Source organism: Trachymyrmex septentrionalis, unplaced genomic scaffold (assembly GCF_001594115.1).
Source record: "Trachymyrmex septentrionalis isolate Tsep2-gDNA-1 unplaced genomic scaffold, Tsep1.0 scaffold8, whole genome shotgun sequence".
NCBI classification, from domain to species: Eukaryota; Metazoa; Arthropoda; class Insecta; order Hymenoptera; family Formicidae; genus Trachymyrmex; species Trachymyrmex septentrionalis.
In genome coordinates, this window is record NW_017305987.1 from 1000697 (window position 1) to 1019836 (window position 19140).

Here is a 19140-nt window from a genome sequence, read left to right on the forward strand (position 1 = left end):
ATGTTACTCACGAAGAATATGATTCATAATCCTTGATTCAATGAGAACAGATCGTGACGTTCTTTTACACGTAGAATGCGTGACGAAATCAGCACGTACAGAGTGCCTCGGAAGTTACGCGTTTTCCTGTGAACTACAGAATGAGACCGAACTATAAATAAACGTATTGTAACGTCAGGGGTTATTAGTTAAAAACAAGATTACATCTTTAACAAACGTAGATACGTAGATAAGTATCAGTTATGCTAAATTGATTAATGACAAACCAATTGATCTCAAGCAAATTTTTAATATAACTTTAATTTAAACTTTAATTATTATCAGTGCATTTAACGTATCCAAGCCAAAGATTTGTGTAACGTACAGAACTTTGTTTTTTTTATTCTTATATATATTTATTCCCCATCAGTGTGAATGATGTCGTCATACTGCATAACATTCATACTTGTAAATCTATTCACCCAACACTGCAATCAGATTTTTATGACGCATTCCAGAGGAATTGATGAATTCATATGATATCCAGTACAAGGATTATTATTTAAGAAAGTATTCACGATAAAGTAACTTTTGCATCAATGAATCGGTTATGTTAAAAAAATGTACTGTAGAATTAATGATATTCTTGTAAAATTTCTATTCGTTATTGTAAATATATTTTAATATATTGCGGCGAAAAAACATTATTAATTTTTGTATTGAAATTAATACTTGGAGTTTATAACTTACAGTAGAAGGAAAACACCGAGAAGCCGTCTGAAAATGTTTTATTAAGATTACATATGGCAAGCGAGGCTTCCGTTTCCAATTCCTCAAATGAAAAATCCATCTCCCAATACTTTTTCCATTAAAAAGTGCATTCCCTAGCATCTTGCACTTGTCTCTTATCTAGATTATCTACTAAAAATTTGTCTAGATTTATCACCTTTGCCACTTTGAGAGATTTCTTTCAGATTCCTTGTATGAATCGTTCCCTTACATGTCCACGCTGTACAATTGTAGTACAGCGAAGGATGCGTGAGCTGAATGCTGTAATCATTCGTAATCACGAATATCCTGATAATGAATTTTTCACATTTTGCAGAATATGATACATCGTCTTAACAGTAAAATGTATATTTTCAACATACCGTATAAGGATTTATAAAAAAAATTAACATACAATACTGAAAAGCCTTCATCAAATACATCAAAACAGATCTTGATGATTTCGCATTGTGCGTAGCAAAGGAACCATCTTATACATATTTTCAAACCGTACACGCGTACGATGCTATCTTACTTATTTTCTATTTTTCGACTATACAAGGTGTTGCGATATGTAATCTTAATCTCAATATCGTCGAGATATTTTTCTTTGACGAAAATTATTTAAAGTAACCGTTTAATTTTAAAATTTCAGTTATATCTTTGTAATCAATTTCACACAATTAGTTCTTTCAGTCATTATTTTGCTGAAGCAATCAAAATATGAATAAAAAGATTCTTCTCTTCATATCTTCAAAAAAGATTCAACATCTTCTCAACTTAAAAAAATAACAAAGAGTAATTAAAATTGTCAAATGTGTTATTTATTATCAAGATTCTATTTTTTTAAATAGAATAAATGTTTATTCAAATTTTCTTGATTACTATTAAAATAAATTTACGTAATCGGTGGTAATATCGATGAAAACTGCAAATGTAAAAGAAAAAATTAATTTCTTAATTTTTCAAAAAGTTTTCTTAGAAAACTTTATGCAGAAAAATTTTATACTGCATTTTTTATTAATTTTTTTTCCAAAATTATCTAATCACATCGCCAATAATCACCTTGTACAATCAAAACCATCTATCATTAATGATTCTATACAGTGCGTGTCAGACATTTTAGATCCCTATAAATTAACGATAATAAAGAGAATTGCAAGAACAATACAAATATAATATATAATGAAATTAATTAATTTTGCTACACAATTGGAGTTTTACTAAACGTCATTAACATTAAATGCGTAGACATTGTTAATTATGTTCATGGATAACTGTAATTTGTTATAAGGGAATGAAAGTAAAAAAGAAAAGGATAAATTCGAGAAACGCATGTTATACTAAACGTGTGACGTTCTTGATATGTTTTATGTATCTAACTATTAAACATTTTTGCAGGCGCAATTAATACAATGTATTTGCAATATCGATAATTAAAATATCTCTAACGACAATGCCACTTGCAATAATACATAATGAAGATATCAATAATAGATGTATAGGGAGAAAGAGATTTGAGCGATAGTAATAGTAGATTAAGAGTCACTTAATAATAGTATCATAATCGCAAGTAGTAGAAGTAGCAACAATAGCAGTGACAATAGTAATCCTCTTTCAGCAACAATAATAATAATACATGTTCCGATACTCATACAAGAAAAAATATAACAAACATGCATTCAACAAATTTTCTATATAAAAAACGAACTGCAAAAGATCAAGTAAATCTGCGATCAAAACGCAATAAAAAATTACTACATATTTTCTTCACTGGACTCGATACATAAGTGCATATATTTAATGACTTAATTATAAATGCGCGCGTTCATGCGACAATTATTTAGCTTCAGAGTATATGTCATGAAAAAACAAACTATCCCTACATTGTACAGTACAACGTCGATCATCCGAGAATATAAATTAACGAGAACCGATGCTATGAGTAACGGTTATTCCAGTAGAAAAACATTAAATATAGACATACATATTAAATACAAAAGAAATAAGGATAACAAAAAAATTCTTAGCGAAAAATCTTATATTAAGAGATAATATCTGTAATTTAAATATAAACTAAAAAATATATGTATAATTCCTTACAAAAACGTAAATTCTCTTTCTAATAACAAGATCATATATAATTCCGTTGAGATAAATATAACATTGCTTTAAACCCTCCAGTACTACTTATATTGTATATAATCTCAAGCTTCATGTGAATCGCAACAAATATCTTTTAATACTTTGTAATAAATATCTTTAATTACAAATATCTTTGTAATTAAAATATGTTATAATCTAGCGATTGCGATTTGATGCAAAATTAATGCGATCATTGATAAGCGTGGAGCATATAAAGGATAGATAATAAATGGAGATAATAAATTTTGCAATGGCATAGTGCACGAGTACTGCAGGATTCAAAAATTGAAACAAATGTATGTACAAAATATTCCAGATTCATTGCATTCTCTTTTATCTACAAATTCTTTAATCAGCCGCTTAGTTCAAAGAATTCATAGTCAAGAGGAAAAACTGCGAGACCTGAAATTATTTTCTCTCTACATATACTATATATGTTCGCATTGTAACGTAGTAGTTGTGAGAGGCGGAGGATGCGTACTTTAATATCAGATAATGCGTTCAAGGAAGTAGTATTATATTTGTCATACTGATATCGGTAATCTTTTTGTTGGAAGAATATCGTTTTCTTTGTTGTGCTTTCTTTTATCCAGATGGATATTCGCAGGAACGCTTTTATGGAAACATCTCTCTCACGAACACGCACTTGGGACAGTCGCCGTTCTACTGTATTTTATACATAAGACTGGTGCTCGCATACGACAAATTCAACAATAATTGTATTGCATCTTTTACAGAGTGAGACATCTAACTTTACCATCTGAAATATCCTCTTCCATTTAACATGACAGAAAAAGCCATACATATGAAATTTCATAAGATCATAGCAGTAGATATTGTGAAAAGTCGAAAGTTTTTTTGTGCATACAATATAATTCACTTGAATAAAAAGAAAAGTGCAAAATAATTATTTAATTCACAAGAGCAAAGAAAAACATATTTATCAAGATAAAAATTATCACAGACATGCTGTTTCATACGCCAATGAGTGTTCCGCACATCATCAATCAGTTAGACACACGAAAATTCGAAGATAGTTTTATACATATGATGAAGCAATAATTCTTAAACGACTTTCCAGAGAAGACATTGTATTCACTTAGTCGATCTACATTATGCAAACGTTTTCTAAAAACTGCAAAACTTTTGTATTTGTCATTGTCGTCTTACATCTAAATTGTTTTAAAATTGAAATCTTAGTAGAAAAAGTAAAAAAGTAACACAAAGATGCTATTATATTATTATAAAATAGTAAATTTAATCCATAAAATAGATTAGAACAATTATAGATAAAAGAAATATAAAAGGGTATCAATATAACATTTTTTTCTTCCTATATATAAATTGCTTGAAATTGATTTCTCTTATTGTCGATATTTCTTTTCTATTTATATATGTATACAAGCACTCTATACTTGTCTGCTCTACTTTATATAAGTTTGTTGAAGCTTTGTAATGTCTTAATTAAAGAAATATAATTTTCCGTTTATGCGGAAGTATAAATAATAACGGACATGTCCTTGTTTCTCAATTAGCGACATGTCTAAAGAATTATAAAAGCAATGAATTTTACTAGGGAACTGTTAATCTCTTATAATTTATTATAAGGTATCTTTGGACAGAGATTGAATATAAACTTCCTTCACATGTTCGACCACTTTAATAATGTTATTTAATAATGTAAGTTTGACTGTATATTTTTAGACACCCTGTATTATCCATAGAGAGATTAATACATTTTAATACTTGAGCAGGTTTAAACAATTTATATATCATTTATTACAGTAGAATCTTTGAGCTCTTGTGTGTATCACTTCAAAATCAAGGGAACACTAAAGACTTTCTATTGTAGTACAAAATATTTAAATTATTTAAGTGCGTCCTAACATTCGCAAATATCTCCCTTATGTGTTACCCGTATCTATCAGTACCTGGTCGACATGTGACACGGTTTGAATTCTACGCTTCTTAAATCACTAGACTCCCATTCGGTTTTCTATTAAGTCACTTGTCAATAAATTCATTCGTCGAGAATGAGTTTTTTATTCACATATTCTACGAAATATATGTAAGATTTAATTTCGATAGAGTTAAAATAGACTATATATGGAAAAATAGACAATAAAAAGAAATCGTATTTTCAGGTTTTGAGAACTACTAGCAAAAATAAAATTATAAATGTACTATGATAATGTATTATAGATTATGAAAGTACTACAGTTTTATAATAACTATTAAATTATTACATATCTGGAATGGGAAAGTCCACATAATAACTGTACGTGCTGTTAAGTTATTATTATGTTTATGTAGAATGAGAGTCTAATAATATAACTGTTGTGAGAGAAGAGAAAGTAATCACATTTCGTAGACCATGAATAATGCAAAAATCTTTCAATGCAATATTCATGAAAAAATATCAAGATGAATATTAAATCAGTTTCTTAAAATTCTTCAGATCTTGTTTAAGAGATCACAAGGAATTTCTTTTATAGTAAGAAATTCTAGTAAAAAACATAACTAACCGTTGTGTTTTTAGAAAGATAAAATCAAAAATGCAAATTCAACATAATTTCTAAAATCATACATCTATGCTCCATATGGACATGTAGAAAGAATAAAGCAGATGGTAAAGTCAGTGTCCTATTCAATATAACAATAGCATAATTATGGCACAAAACTTATCCTTAAAAAAAAAAGCTTTAAATAGATCAAGTCGAGTCAATTAAAATACATGTTCAAGGAGCAATCTCTTCTGCAGTGTACTATTTTCGAGACAATTATCTCAGTATTCTATAATTTTTCTGCTCGATTAATCTGCATTCGATTTTACTTTGTTCTCGGAACTTCTCTCTTTGTTATTAATCTATATCCATTCGTACATCGCGCTTATAATAAATACAAAAGACCTAAGAGAGGCATTCTTAGGTTTTCCCTATGGTGCAAACTTAAGTTTGCAACGTGTTTGTGATTTCTCGATGTACAGTTACCAGATCCTGTATATAGCCAGCTAATCTGGCGTTTAACGTATCCAAATTTTGTTTTTGAACTTTGTTTGCACTCAACGCAAGTTCTAATTGTTCATGAACTACATTCAACATCTCGCGGAGTTCTGCATTCTCCTTTTGTAGAACCTTGCGAAACAAAAAAAATATTTGTTAACCAAACTTAATAAAATGTCAATGTAAATACGAATATCGATCAGGCTTCAGCAAATTCTGTACATACCACAAAATCCTTATTTTTGGTGGCCATAGTCAGAGCTTTGATTTCTTCGTTTCGCGTTCTCAGCTCACTTTCCAATGCTTCGACTCTCAATCTTAGCGCTTCGCTATTTCCTTCCGCGATCTTACCGGCTTCCAAATCAGCATATTTAAGTTTTATTTTGGCATTTTCTTCTTTGTACAACTGTAGCTGCCTCTTCCATTCATCAACGTTGGCTGTGGACTCCTGTAACGCGCTCGTTAATCTTGCATTATTAGTTTTAAGAGTAGTCAATTCAACCTGCAATAACACATTAGTTATAGTATTTTATTATTTATATATATATTATTATTTAGAATTATAAAAGAATATTCTTCCAGATCGTACCTCCCATTTTTTAGCATTAGCAGAACTTTGAGCTAGAGCAAGTTTCAGCCTGTCGTTCTCATACTTGAGCTGCACCTCGCCCGACTGTCCACTTTGTGATGAGCTCAATTGCGCCGATTTCCCTTGATGTTGCGGACTTTCTGTACTCTGAGAAACACTCTGTGATCTTGAATGGACTGCGTTTTTCAATTCGTCGTCCACTTTATTCTGACAACTACCAGGTAAAGGACTGCTGCTTACCGAAGATACACTGTTCTGAGCGGAAATCATATTGGCATTCGGGTTTGAGGTGTTCGACGATGACACGTTGGAGTTAATCATCGACGAGTTCGGTGGGTCTATGAGATCCTGTTCTGACGACGGCATGCCTGATCGGGACGTAATTGGACTGACATTCGCGCTGGTGGCCGGAGTAACCGAAGAACTGTTAGACTGTAACTTGGCACTGGCGAGCTTTGTGGCCTCTTTCACCTCATGAAACTTCTCGATGAACTGTTAACAAACGATCTCTTCTGAGAGTTTGATATATGAAGCTCTTCGCTTGTAAATCGTAAGCAATTGCAATTACAAACCTTTCCTAATTCAGCTTCAGAGGCAAAGCCCAAGCCGTACACGGTATTCGCCCTGACGTCCGACCACTGACCAAATTTCTGTGATGTCTTGGTAAAAGTCATGTTTGGAGTAATTGTGCTATTAATGACAGGCTGAAGAAAAAAAAAAGAATAAAGTACTTCATATAAGGTCATCCAATTTCTATTCTATTAAAAAAGTCTGGTAATAGCCAAATATTATTTTGTTTAAATAGCCGAATGTTGTTTTGTATTAACCAGAATTGCCAAAATTGATCAGGGAAATCAGGAAAATATCAGGGAAATCAAGGAAACATCGGAAAATTTTCTAAAAAATTAAAATGTTCACTTTTAAAGAAATTTGATACATCATATCTGCAGTTTAAAATATTGTACTATCAACCAATTAAATGCAAGTATTTGACAATTAATACTAATTTCCATTATTATGTTAAATTGCACTCTCAAGAAAATATTTGATTTTTAAATCAGGACAAAACCATAAAAAAATTCAAAATATTATCAAGAAAAAACATCAAGAAAAATCATGAAATTTTGTCTGGAAGTCAGGAAAAAGTAATGGAATTTTAAGATGAGGAATTTGTAGCAATCTGTTAATGCAATATTTGATTAAAAAAGCAAAAAAATATTTAGTTGATTTTGATTAATATTAATAATTTGATTAATATAATAATGAAACATTTGATTGAAATTATTTCACTGAATTTCGAACTATCATTTAAGCTTGATTTATTATTATTACCAAACTTTTTTCTAGTGAACACAACTCTTAATTACCTTTGCTCCTTCAATTGAAATTATTCTGTATAAACTCCTGGTCGAATCGTAAAAGAATGATACTGATATTGCTGCCGACGACGCTGGTACCCAAGACCGTTTGGTCTTGGGATCAATGTGAAACACGTGCGCTTTGCACATGAAAATTGGTTGTTCACTGTAATCAATTTGAACAATAATAGAGGAGTGTGTATGCGCTCTTCCATATATGATACAAAGCATCTATTTTTAACCGACCTAGTTAATGCGAGTGCATATTTGAAAACGTACTGTACAGAATTGTGGTATAAAATTATGAAAAGAGATAGAAATATGTAAAACAAAATTCGTAGAAAGACAAACGACATTATATCTAATATTTATATTTAATATTAGCAAATAAAATTTAATTTCACTCGATGTTTTATCAATAATATATTACTAAAAACGAGTAAAAACCTCTCTTTTCAATACATTAATTTTTTATAAATAAAATGCGAGATATTCATTTAATAACGCCGACTTTGAATAATCCGCGTCGCGGACAAAAATCAGATGTAAAAAAATCAGATTCGTGTTCTCGTACATAAATCTCACATAGAAAAATATCGTGAATATTTAAAACCAAAATTCTCAGCTTTCGAGCGTGATTCAAAATTTCTGTTAATTTCTGCTAAAATCTATCTACTTTCTTATTGGTGGACGTCGCGTGACGGAAGTAGCGTTCTACGAAAGAATCACAATTTCTTGCAAAGGAGAGAAAAAAAGGAAAAGAAAACGGGTGCATCCCGCTCTCTCGGTCTTATCCGGATACGCATCAGTGTCAATCAGGCCGGCGAACGAGTCGAGGAAGAGACGCAGCTCTACGTCGCACCGAGGGGGGCCGGATCTCCGTCTCTTCCGCATCTTCGGTGCCGATCGCGGTGCGGCACGATGCGATGCGGCGCGGCGCGGCGCAGCACAGAGCGGTGCGTGCACGCACGACAACGGGGTCGACGGGGATGCCGGCGACAGGCGCGGCACTTAACACGCGCGTATTTCAGAGGGCGGAGGGAGAAGATTAATTCTGTCATACGCGCGAAATCCGGCGCGGCGTTCCGGCACGCGGTTAACGCGATGCGGCTTACGCGGTCCGTCGCACGTCCTTAAAAGGAAAGTGGCGAAGAGAGGAATAGAGGACGGAGAAGGGAAGGAGAGGAGAGGAAGCAAGGGCCAGGCCAGGCGGGCCGGAGCTTCACTTACCCCATTGTTTCCTTGCCCGATGTCATATAAGATGATTTATCCGTTCACTCGCGTACTCTCGTAAATCCTGCTCGCGCGTATTTCAACGCGAGCGAACGCCGGCTATTTTCAGCCCGGGCGAGGCGTGAATGGTCACCGCGATACCGACGTCGACAAGTACCGTCCGTGCGAGGGCTGAGATCCGCGAGTTGACAGCCGCCATCGGCCAAAACTCCCTTCCTCGCCCGCCCCACCCTCGTCCCTCGCGCGCGCTCTCTCGACTCTCACCACGGCCGCCTCTACGGCGTACGTACGTTACGGCGACGGTCACGCGACGGCATGAACGTAGCCGAAGTCAACTACGCCAAGTCCACCTGGATCCGATCGATTTTTCCGTGAAGGGCACGCGCCATTCGCCGTTAACCTCGCCTCTCGACACGCCACTCCGTGAACACCGTCCAACGAATCCGGCGAATCTCCACCGACCGACGAGCGCGACGACTCCGCGATAAATGCCAACTACCACGCGCGGGCGCAACGCACTTCGGAAACTCGGATTTGCCCTCAAGCCTCGAACGCAACGACGCGATTCGACCGAGTGCGAACTGCGAAAAAAAATCTCTCTATAGGGAAATCGGACGCTCGCGCTGAAGTTTGCCGCTCGTTGGTTGGTAGTTGGTTAGTAAAGAAATTGTCGAGTTCGATTTTTTCAAGTAGACTACGATTAACTTAATTGCGTGATAAAATCATTTATCATTAGTTAATTGACTAATTTATATTAGTTATTACGTTAATTCGAATAAAATTATTGATGTTTTATTGCGTTATATATGAAGAAAAAGAATTACACGAAAGATAACAAATGATTCAATTAGTACATTTTACTACAATTGTAATTCCGCCGTTTTAATTAAGCTGAAATTTAATCGAGGTCGGCCTAATTTTGCTTTGTATGATGCGATACTGCTGGAAAGGTAATTATTCCTTATTTAATATATTCTACATTCGTTTTCAATTTTATTATACCTCTTTTAGAAATTTAAGATATATAAAAAAGTTCCTTTTTTTAATGTTTTTCTAAGATTTTATTTATTTTGTTGAAGTATGTAAATGTACCATCCATATGCATTTACTCCGCACTAAATAAATTTTATGAATAAAAACAATAACAGACAAAACAAAAGTAAAAAAGATAAATTCAAGAATTATATTGAAATAAGTTGCAATTAATATCAAAATTAAAATATGTAAATTATAATTAAATTTTAATTAAAAGTAAAAACATTAAATTATTATTAAATAATCAATTTTAATCCAGTTCTTTCATATTTTTGAAAATATATCGTGCATGACGTGTTTTTTATTAATATGAAAATATTATCTTTAATATATCTTGTTTATAACAATATCTGATAATTATATATAAAACAAAAATATCTAAAAGAATTAAGCTATTAAATAACTTCATATTTCTGGTGTAAACGAGCAAGTATAAAAAACACCTCGCACATATATCCAGAAAATTTCATGATCCTCCTTTGCACAAAATTATAATCTACATAATTTATGCAGAGATTTGATATTGATTTGATTAATGTTATATACAAGTCGGAAGAATCCCAATTGATCACAGCTCGATTGAACACTACCAATCACAGTGGCCAAGTGCCTAGGGACTTTCTAATCTCAAGCGCTACGAGTGGCTCGTGTCCAATCGAATCGTATCTAACTGAGTGCCAACAATACAAGTCTTTATCCATACATATCCTTATGAAAGATGAGAGTTGTATATTATCCAAAACAATGCTATATTTTATACAACATAAATCTCATCGCGACAAAGAAAGATCACATAAATAATTCGATCTACGAAAGTTGAATAATCAACGAGCGCGTATAAGCTCGCTTAGAATCATACGGAACGATTTTTCAATTGAATATTAATTATCATAGACGGCTCCTCGGTATTATCCAGACTCTGTCGAAAGAGTTGAGCGTGCTGCCAAGCTTCTTGACCTTGTCCACCGGACAACGTTACGATTACGTTTATTCGTACCGCCTTTCTCACTTCTTCCGTGTGAAAGTTATTGCAATTTGGAACGGATATTGGAATTACTCTGTCGTCATCGAAAATGGCTTCGATCTCCCAGGATACCGTGGCATTTTGAAACACCTCCGACTTAGCTTTTAGAGTCAATGTCTCTAGACACAATTTGGAATTCGGGATTTCAAAAGTCCATTTAACACTTCCACGTTTTGCCTGCTGGGATCGCGTCAAATAAACCATCTTCCAATCGTTCTCCACTTTACGGAAGACTCCACCCTCTATGGTGTTCATCCCTTCCAGCCATCCAGATTTCTCTTCCAGAATGGTACCATTATTACGCACAACGTGATATAGATCTTTAACTATGTTGTACCGCAGTTCGAACGTTTCTCCGTATTTTGAAATGTCCCAAATGTAACTCTTCTCCGTGTCGGCCTAATAAAATGCATTTAATATTTAAGTAATTTCTGATAATATCCAGTAAACATAAATTAACAGTAATGTTGTCAATATTATGATTTCCCACTCAACAATATAAATGTAATATAACACATATATGCATGTAACAGTTACATTGTTGGATAAAAAATTATACATTGGCGTAGTACTATTAGTTTATTGGATAACTATTTCAAAACGTGAAATTGATAAAGACATCCCTGAAAATTTTTCTCATAATTTTTATACGAATTGGAACATTTTTCAAAAATACTCAGAAATATTTGGAAAATTTACATCTTTTCTCAGCATTTTTCATACAAGTGAAATATTCTGAAATGTCTTATCCCATAATTTTTAAAAAGTATTAAATTTTTTAGATTTTATAACATTTCATCAGAAATTATACTTACAAAAAATCTTAAAAATCTTACGATATTTCATAATTAACATTAATGAAAAATTCTGAGAAAAGATGTAGATTTTCTGAAAAATGCTCCAATTCGTATAAAAAAGTGTGAGAAAGTTATAAAATTATATAGAAATTCTGAAAAATTATATGAAAAATTCTAAGAAAAATTTTCACCAAGGGATGTCATACGAATTCTACTTGAATAATTTATACTTGAAAAGAACATAAATCTTTTTAAGTATTTATGCTACGATGTCTCAAAGTTTGATTTGCACTGATTCCAAATTTGAGTATATCCACACCTGCGTAATTTCACCTCGTGTCAATCTCCACATAAGAGAACCCGAGGTTCGCCCCTCGTAGACCTCTTCGTCGGAGTCCTTCTGCGAATTTGGAATGTACAGCATATCAGCGAGCTCCGATAGTTTTCGTTTAACAACATACTCTCTACGTGCGCTACTGTAATTGGCGGAGTTTTGCCGCTGGTAAGTCAACGATTGGAGTAAATGTATTAAACTCTGTTCGGCACAAGTTTTTCGCCTCTTCATGACGGCTTCTTGGTCTCGCGTATAACGCCACGTAACATCCTGCACCTCATCTCTGGAATAGGCTATTATGTATGTCAACTTTTTTTGCCATCCCTTTTCGTACATTAATGGCTTGTCTATGATGTTTTCACACGGGTCTACATGAATCCATCTCTTGTTCGATGCCGACCATATCTGTGAAAATAAAGAAACAAGTTACGTTACGGTTACAAATGTACTACGAAATTAATAAATGATAATTCGATCTACCTCTGTCCAAACATGATCTGTTTCGTCGCATATAAATCGCGCATCGTAGCCTAACGATCGGCATAAAAGGGTGAAGACATTAGCCCATTCCCCGCAGCGACCGCGTCTCAGAGTCAGCAGTGGCTCTGGATGCGTATAACGAGGAAATTCGACAACTACATTGCACTTTTGGCATCTACAGTTGAATTAACGCCATAGTAATATTGCAAAGTTGCACACAATATATGATTATTTGATGAAAACAATTCTAATATTTTCTCATAATATTTTTAAGAATTTATTGTTATACTTTAAATTTATGAAGATTTCTGAAAAAATATCTTAAACTTGTTTATTGTATAAGTTTTCTTTGGATAAGTTACAAAATTATTTCTCATAAAATGAGAAATCATAAGAAACTTAGAATATTTCAGAATATTCATAATGAAAAATTCTAAGAAGACTTTCAGAAGTAAAGCCCCTCTGAAAAGTGTTTCAATTTCTATAAAAAAATCTGAGAAATTTTTTAAAAAGTTATAAAATTACACAAAAATTCTGAAAAATTGTATGAAGAAAATCTAAAAAAAAATGTTCACAAAGATTTTATCAAAAAGAATTTTATACCTATATAACTCTATCCTTGAGCAATGAGGATTTATAGAATGTATCACATTTTCGTATGTACATTCAGTGAAGCACGTGGGACACTTTGGATTGTTGACCCATTTAAAAAATTCATACTTAAACCAGCGTAGAAGCTCGATCAGAAATAAATCTTTAGCTATTAATTCTGTCTCGAATTGTGAAGAGGTAGCTTCAGCATTCTCTAATTTAAAAGATCTGCAAATGTCAGATAAAAGAGTAAGTATATAAAGATAAGTTTTATCAAAGAAGATAAAAATAGATAGGATTAGACATAGATAGGATTAAATTACTTTTGTAAATCCCTCATCTTCGTCATTGTCGTAATTTCTAATTGTACCACAGGTACAACTCTTTTGGCCTTTTTTTGTAAATTCGGATCTTCGTAGTACAGAACATCACGAAAATGTCCAACGATTCTATCGAAGAATGTTTTCTGCGCTGTAGAACTCTTGTTAACATCGTCGGTAATAGGACTGCTTTCTGTCGCAGTACACAACAGTCTCGACAAACTCTGGAGCTTCAAGAGGGATGCATTTCGTGGTAAGAATATGCGTTCTCCATCCTATTGCATACAATTGACAGTTTAGCAAGGACTTCGATAAATGTCAATAATATTCAAATTTAAATGTATACAATAATTAATTTTTATAATCCCACTGAATATTACTATATAACAAAATTAACAGTAACATTACATCAATGTTATAATTTCTTACTCAATGATGGCTACATTCAGTAGAAAAAGCAGCTTTGCCTAATTGTTATAAAATTTTTTAAAATAATTAGTTATACATTTAGATCTAATAAAAAAAGGGTATGATAAAAAAAGTTGATAGGGAACGATGAAGAATGATAAGATTTTTATCAATTTGTATCATTTTCTATAAGTTTATATTTTCTATTGTCGACCTTGCAAGCATTACAATTGATCAGAATGCTATTGTATTTTATTGGGTTCTATAAAATTTGTACAGATTCCTATTAAATATGATTCAAATTAGTGAATTCGCGGATCAGATTCTATTTTCAAAATTATAAGATTTTTCTATCAACTTTTTTTATCATTCCCATAACACAGAATCTTACAAATTGCAAAGCTGCTATTTCTGCTGAACACAGCCAACTGTTACGTATATTACATGTTATATTACATTTATATTGTTGGAAAATTATAATGGCTGTTCTCCCTTTAACAGACACAGTCGACACAAACGTTTTATCTTCTCAGCATTTAACGAATAACAAAGGATGCTTTCCATTTAATGATCCAAGTTAACAAATGCCATTATATCTTTGTTATTCATTGAATGTCAAGAAATATAGAATACTGCTGTTATTGACTTGTGTCACTAAATAGAAAGCACTGAAAGATAAAACAATCCATTTGTGTCGACGGTGACTTTCCTCTTAAAAGGAAAGCAGCCAATATTGATTTAATGTTACTGTTTGCATATAGCATGATGTTGCTGTTTCAGTGACAATAATCAAGAGATAAAAATCCTGAAAACTTCGAGATCTTAACCGAGTACAGACCTCGATGTAGCCGACGTCGAACAGACACTCCAGAGCACCTATAGCCGGCAGAAGCTTCTCGACGACGACCTCGTCGTCGAGGCGCAGTTCGCGGGACCTGTAATTATTCGGCGATCTCAACACATTCCGGCAGATACTCAGCAACGCTCGTCGAGCTTCATCGCGCACATCTTCCGTGTTCTCTTCGAGGGACTTCACGCAACGCTCCAGACTTTCATCCATGTCGACGTGGACAATACTCTTGGACAGCCGGCAATCATCTGTTCGCGATCGCTGTCGGGCGCCCACCTGTCGTCATTTTTGCTGACTCCTCGCGCGTCGCTGGTCGCTATAGAGATACAAGATAGTTGCCAGTTCACAGTGTTCCAGAGGCTGCTGTATCAAAAAATGAGACGGACGCAGGCGCGTGGACTCGGGAAAGAGGAGGAAGACGTGAGAGATAAATGATAGGTTTTACCGACGGGGGTTTTTAAACGTAGCATGAGCTACGCCATGAGGTTGCGGCGGATATGGACGGACCTAGACGGCGTCTTGTGGGAGACGTTCCCTCATCAGTGTTCATCAGATACATGTGTGCTTTAGATACTCATGTCAACTCGTCGGGACGCGGCGCGAAGGGGGATGACGGTGTCCGCCCACCACTGGTGTAGGCCGTCTCTTCCGTGTGTGTCTCGCCGTCGGTTCGTATATGGTCACCCGCAGGAATCGGCACGCAATCTCACGCGACTTTCGAAAGCCGCGTCGAATCCGCGAGAGATGCGTGTTTCCGATTGACACCAGGAGGTGATCTGTGATTCGATTTCCTTCCTTTTAGAAGAGAACGCCGCAATTAAACGTACGCACGCGGTGAATAATGAGGTTGCCACGCTGGTGTTAGTGTCAGGAACATGGCTATATTTAGCGTATGACGGCTGGTCATTTCGGAGCAGGAACGACTTGATATAGCTCGCTCGCGACGTCGCCTGTTGTGTGTTTACGGCCCCGGTTCATGATAACGGCGTGAAAATGGAGGATATATTTCAATGGTGTCGCGAAGGCAACGCTATGCAAGTCCGCGTCTGGCTGGATGACACGGAGCATGACATGAATCAGGGGTAACTACTCCAGAACTCCTTTTTTGGAAATGACTCGTCCCGCCGGACGTCGCGGTTTTCTCTGACTCTATAATTAGGCTGGCTGGATGATCCGATAATTCTGTAACGAGTATTCTTTATGAAAAGTCCCCTGGATAGTCCAGGAAACAATTAAAAATAGAGTTTGATTATCAAAATAATTGAATAGACATGTATGGGTGATTTTCATTTGGTAACAAGCTGACACAAGTGTCGTTCTATCTTTATTATTCACTGAATGTCAAGAAAGATAGAATGATACTTAATTGTGTCATTAAATGGGAAGTATTCACCGCAGTGTTTTGTTTGTGATACTTCGAATCTTGTTTTTTTTTTTTGGGGTGATATTTCAAGAAACTACTCGCGTTTGACTACAAATGTTTGTAATACAATAATTAAATTTTAATATCTTAAATTCTTGTTGCAAAATGTTTCATTGTCTTTGAACATGTCAATCTGTATACAGAGATGATCATGGATTTAGTCCACTTCACTGGTGTGCTAAAGAAGGCCACTTAAAATTGGCAGAGTTGTTAGTTACTAGAGGGGCACGCATTAATGCCACCAACAGAGGAGATGATACACCATTGCATCTAGCCTCAGCACATGGACACAAAGAAATAGTACAGCTGGTAATGAAAGGATTTAATAACATTGTTTTATTTAACTCTCCATCCACAATCTCTCGTATAAGCGAAATTTTACTCTTAAATCCTAAAATAAGGGAAGGTCCAGTTTTTTCCTAAAATATCTTGTTAAAAAATTATTTGATAATGTCATAGAAATGTTGAAAGGTAACTCTAGATTTTCCATATTTTTTGAGAGCTTAAAATAGTAAATTTTTGGACGGAAAGAAGTAAAAATATGATTGCAAAGAGACAGAGGATTAAGATTATCAATTTAAAAATATAATTATTTGCAGTTGCTTAGAAATCGTGCCGACGTAAACGTCACAAATGAACATGGAAACACTGCCTTGCACTACGCTTGTTTCTGGGGAGATCAGGCGGTTGCGGAAGAATTGGTCGCAGCGGGTGCTCTCGTATCTATCGCTAACAAAGACGGTGACACCCCTCTTGATAAAGCCAGAGGTGTCGTGGCCAAGAGATTGCATGGTACGTAAAAGTTTGTGCATTCTGAATTAGTTCTTAGAATATATTTCTTGTTTCATTAGAAAAACAATAAAAAGAAAGAAATATGGGAAAGAAATAAATAATAAGAGTGAATGCAAATATTAATGCGCAAGTATATTCAAAGTGCAATACAAAAGTTACTGAGGCGTTTGTATTACATATTTCAAATATACATATTTGCGTATTAATATCCATGTCTTAATTCATACTCTTTTCTTTTTATTATTTTTGTTTGATTGCAAGAGTCCAATTAATCTAATTGTTTGTTTCATTAGATTTAGCAATGGAGTATGGACAAGATTTGAAGAAGATACAGTTCAAAGATCAGAGTTGGTTAGGCTTAAAGACCAGGAGCCGTAAGTTTGTTTTTTAAATTCCTAAAAAGCGACAAATGTCGGGAATACATTTCATTTTCTTTATAATATTTTCCAGGTGACGCGACTCTTTCGAGATACAAAGGAATCAGTATGGCAGATTTGTCCCTTCATATGCACCTCGCGAGCACACCGAGTGGCGAAACTTGGAGAGGTCGATGGCAAAACAATGATATCGTTGCCAAGATATTAAATATCCGCGAGTGTACCACGCGCATCTCCAGGGATTTCAACGAGGAGTTCCCAAAGCTGAGAATCTTCTCACATCCGAACGTTCTGCCGGTCCTTGGCTGCGTGAATCAGCCCCCGCAATTGGCGACCGTCTCCCAATACATGGCGCGGGGCAGCTTGCATAGACTTCTGCACGGCGGGACGGGTGTCGTCGTAGACACGGCGCGTGCTCTACGATTAGCCCTCGACGTCGCCAGAGCTATGGCATTCCTTCACGGTTTAGATCGGCAGAATAGATGCAGATTTCACCTCAACAGTAAACACATAATGGTGAGTTATGGATAGTCAGTAATTACATAAGTAATTAAATATCTGGATATACAAGAAACATTTTGTATTTGCATAGGAAATGATCTACTAAAGTTCTTGTCAAAATTTTGTATTGAAATTTTAACATACTTGAATGTTAATTTAACATAATATAATTATGTTATTAAAATATTTTGCGTAAAATTGATATTAAACACTTCTTAGTAATAAAATAACATAATTTATGAGTAAGTGAATAAGTAACGTAAAAATAATGTTTTAAAACATAAAATTGTAAGAGGAATTAATAAAATACGTATTAATTTAATATATCATATAAATATTAATTTTACTGAAAAAATATGCTTCCACGATTGCTTACAAATTGTGTCAATGTTAAACTGTATTCATTTTTTACATAATATTTGTGTTACTTTCTAACATATTCATCTCGTATATTAAATTAATACACAAATTTTCCAACTATGCAGTCTAAATTTGAACGCATAAAGTCTATATTTATCTTAACACGTTACATTCAATTTCAATATCAGATCGATGAGGATCTAACAGCTCGTGTAAATATGGCCGATGCGAAATTTTCCTTCCAAGAAGTCGGGCGAATTTATGAACCGGCATGGATGTCGCCGGAAGCTTTGAGCAAACGTCCGGCGGACATCAATCACGAAGCGAGTGACATGTGGAGCTTCGCCGTTCTTCTGTGGGAATTGGCGACCAGAGAAGTACCATTTGCGGATCTATCGCCTATGGAATGTGGCATGAAGGTGAGTAATACTCTTATTCTCAAAATTAGAAATTACGATACAAGATTCCCTCTCTCTTCCTCCTGTAAGAATACTTTAACAAGAAATGTCTCGTTGTTTTATATATAGCGATCTTCATTTGAGCATTAAATAAAGATTGATAATTAATTTTAGATCGCCCTGGAAGATTTACGCGTAAGCATTCCGCCGGGCATCTCTCCGCATCTCGCAAAGCTTATTCGAATTTGTATGAATGAGGATCCAGGCAAGCGACCGTCCTTTGATATGGTTGTGCCAATCCTTGACAAGATGAAACGTTAAAATATATAAAATTATTTGATAAAAAGTAACACGATCAGAAGAAATATATATATAT

General features: G+C 34.5%; 3 protein-coding genes across 5 annotated transcripts; 1 reads left to right on the top strand and 2 right to left on the bottom strand.

The window, feature by feature from the left end:
* Positions 1-5427: 5427 nt before the first annotated feature.
* Positions 5428-9552, bottom strand: LOC108754424 (homer protein homolog 2). 2 transcript variants are annotated; one of them, XM_018496685.1, is made up of 7 exons: positions 9072-9552; positions 7851-8007; positions 7056-7187; positions 6724-6975; positions 6484-6630; positions 6121-6396; positions 5428-6026 (listed from the first exon to the last, which is right to left on the bottom strand). In XM_018496685.1, exons 1-7 carry the CDS (start codon positions 9095-9097, stop codon positions 5841-5843), a joined length of 1176 nt encoding a protein of 391 aa, XP_018352187.1. In that variant the 5' UTR covers positions 9098-9552; the 3' UTR covers positions 5428-5840. The 2 variants fall into 2 exon arrangements, with proteins under 2 accessions (XP_018352187.1, XP_018352186.1); XM_018496684.1 differs by having other exon boundaries at positions 6484-6975.
* Positions 9553-10510: 958 nt separating this feature from the next.
* On the bottom strand, positions 10511-15285 carry LOC108754553 (peptide-N(4)-(N-acetyl-beta-glucosaminyl)asparagine amidase). The gene is made up of 6 exons (XM_018496960.1): positions 14902-15285; positions 13659-13930; positions 13348-13563; positions 12745-12919; positions 12250-12669; positions 10511-11532 (listed from the first exon to the last, which is right to left on the bottom strand). The coding sequence occupies exons 1-6, from the start codon at positions 15121-15123 to the stop codon at positions 10963-10965; spliced, it is 1875 nt and encodes a 624-aa protein (XP_018352462.1). The 5' UTR covers positions 15124-15285; the 3' UTR covers positions 10511-10962.
* Positions 15286-15424: 139 nt separating this feature from the next.
* On the top strand, positions 15425-19120 carry LOC108754554 (integrin-linked protein kinase homolog pat-4). 2 transcript variants are annotated; one of them, XM_018496962.1, is made up of 8 exons: positions 15425-15581; positions 15716-15995; positions 16480-16645; positions 16936-17128; positions 17422-17502; positions 17579-18021; positions 18555-18785; positions 18939-19120. In XM_018496962.1, the coding sequence occupies exons 2-8, from the start codon at positions 15907-15909 to the stop codon at positions 19083-19085; spliced, it is 1350 nt and encodes a 449-aa protein (XP_018352464.1). In that variant the 5' UTR covers positions 15425-15581; positions 15716-15906; the 3' UTR covers positions 19086-19120. The 2 variants fall into 2 exon arrangements, with proteins under 2 accessions (XP_018352464.1, XP_018352463.1); XM_018496961.1 differs by having other exon boundaries at positions 15425-15995.
* The last annotated feature ends 20 nt before the right edge of the window (positions 19121-19140 follow it).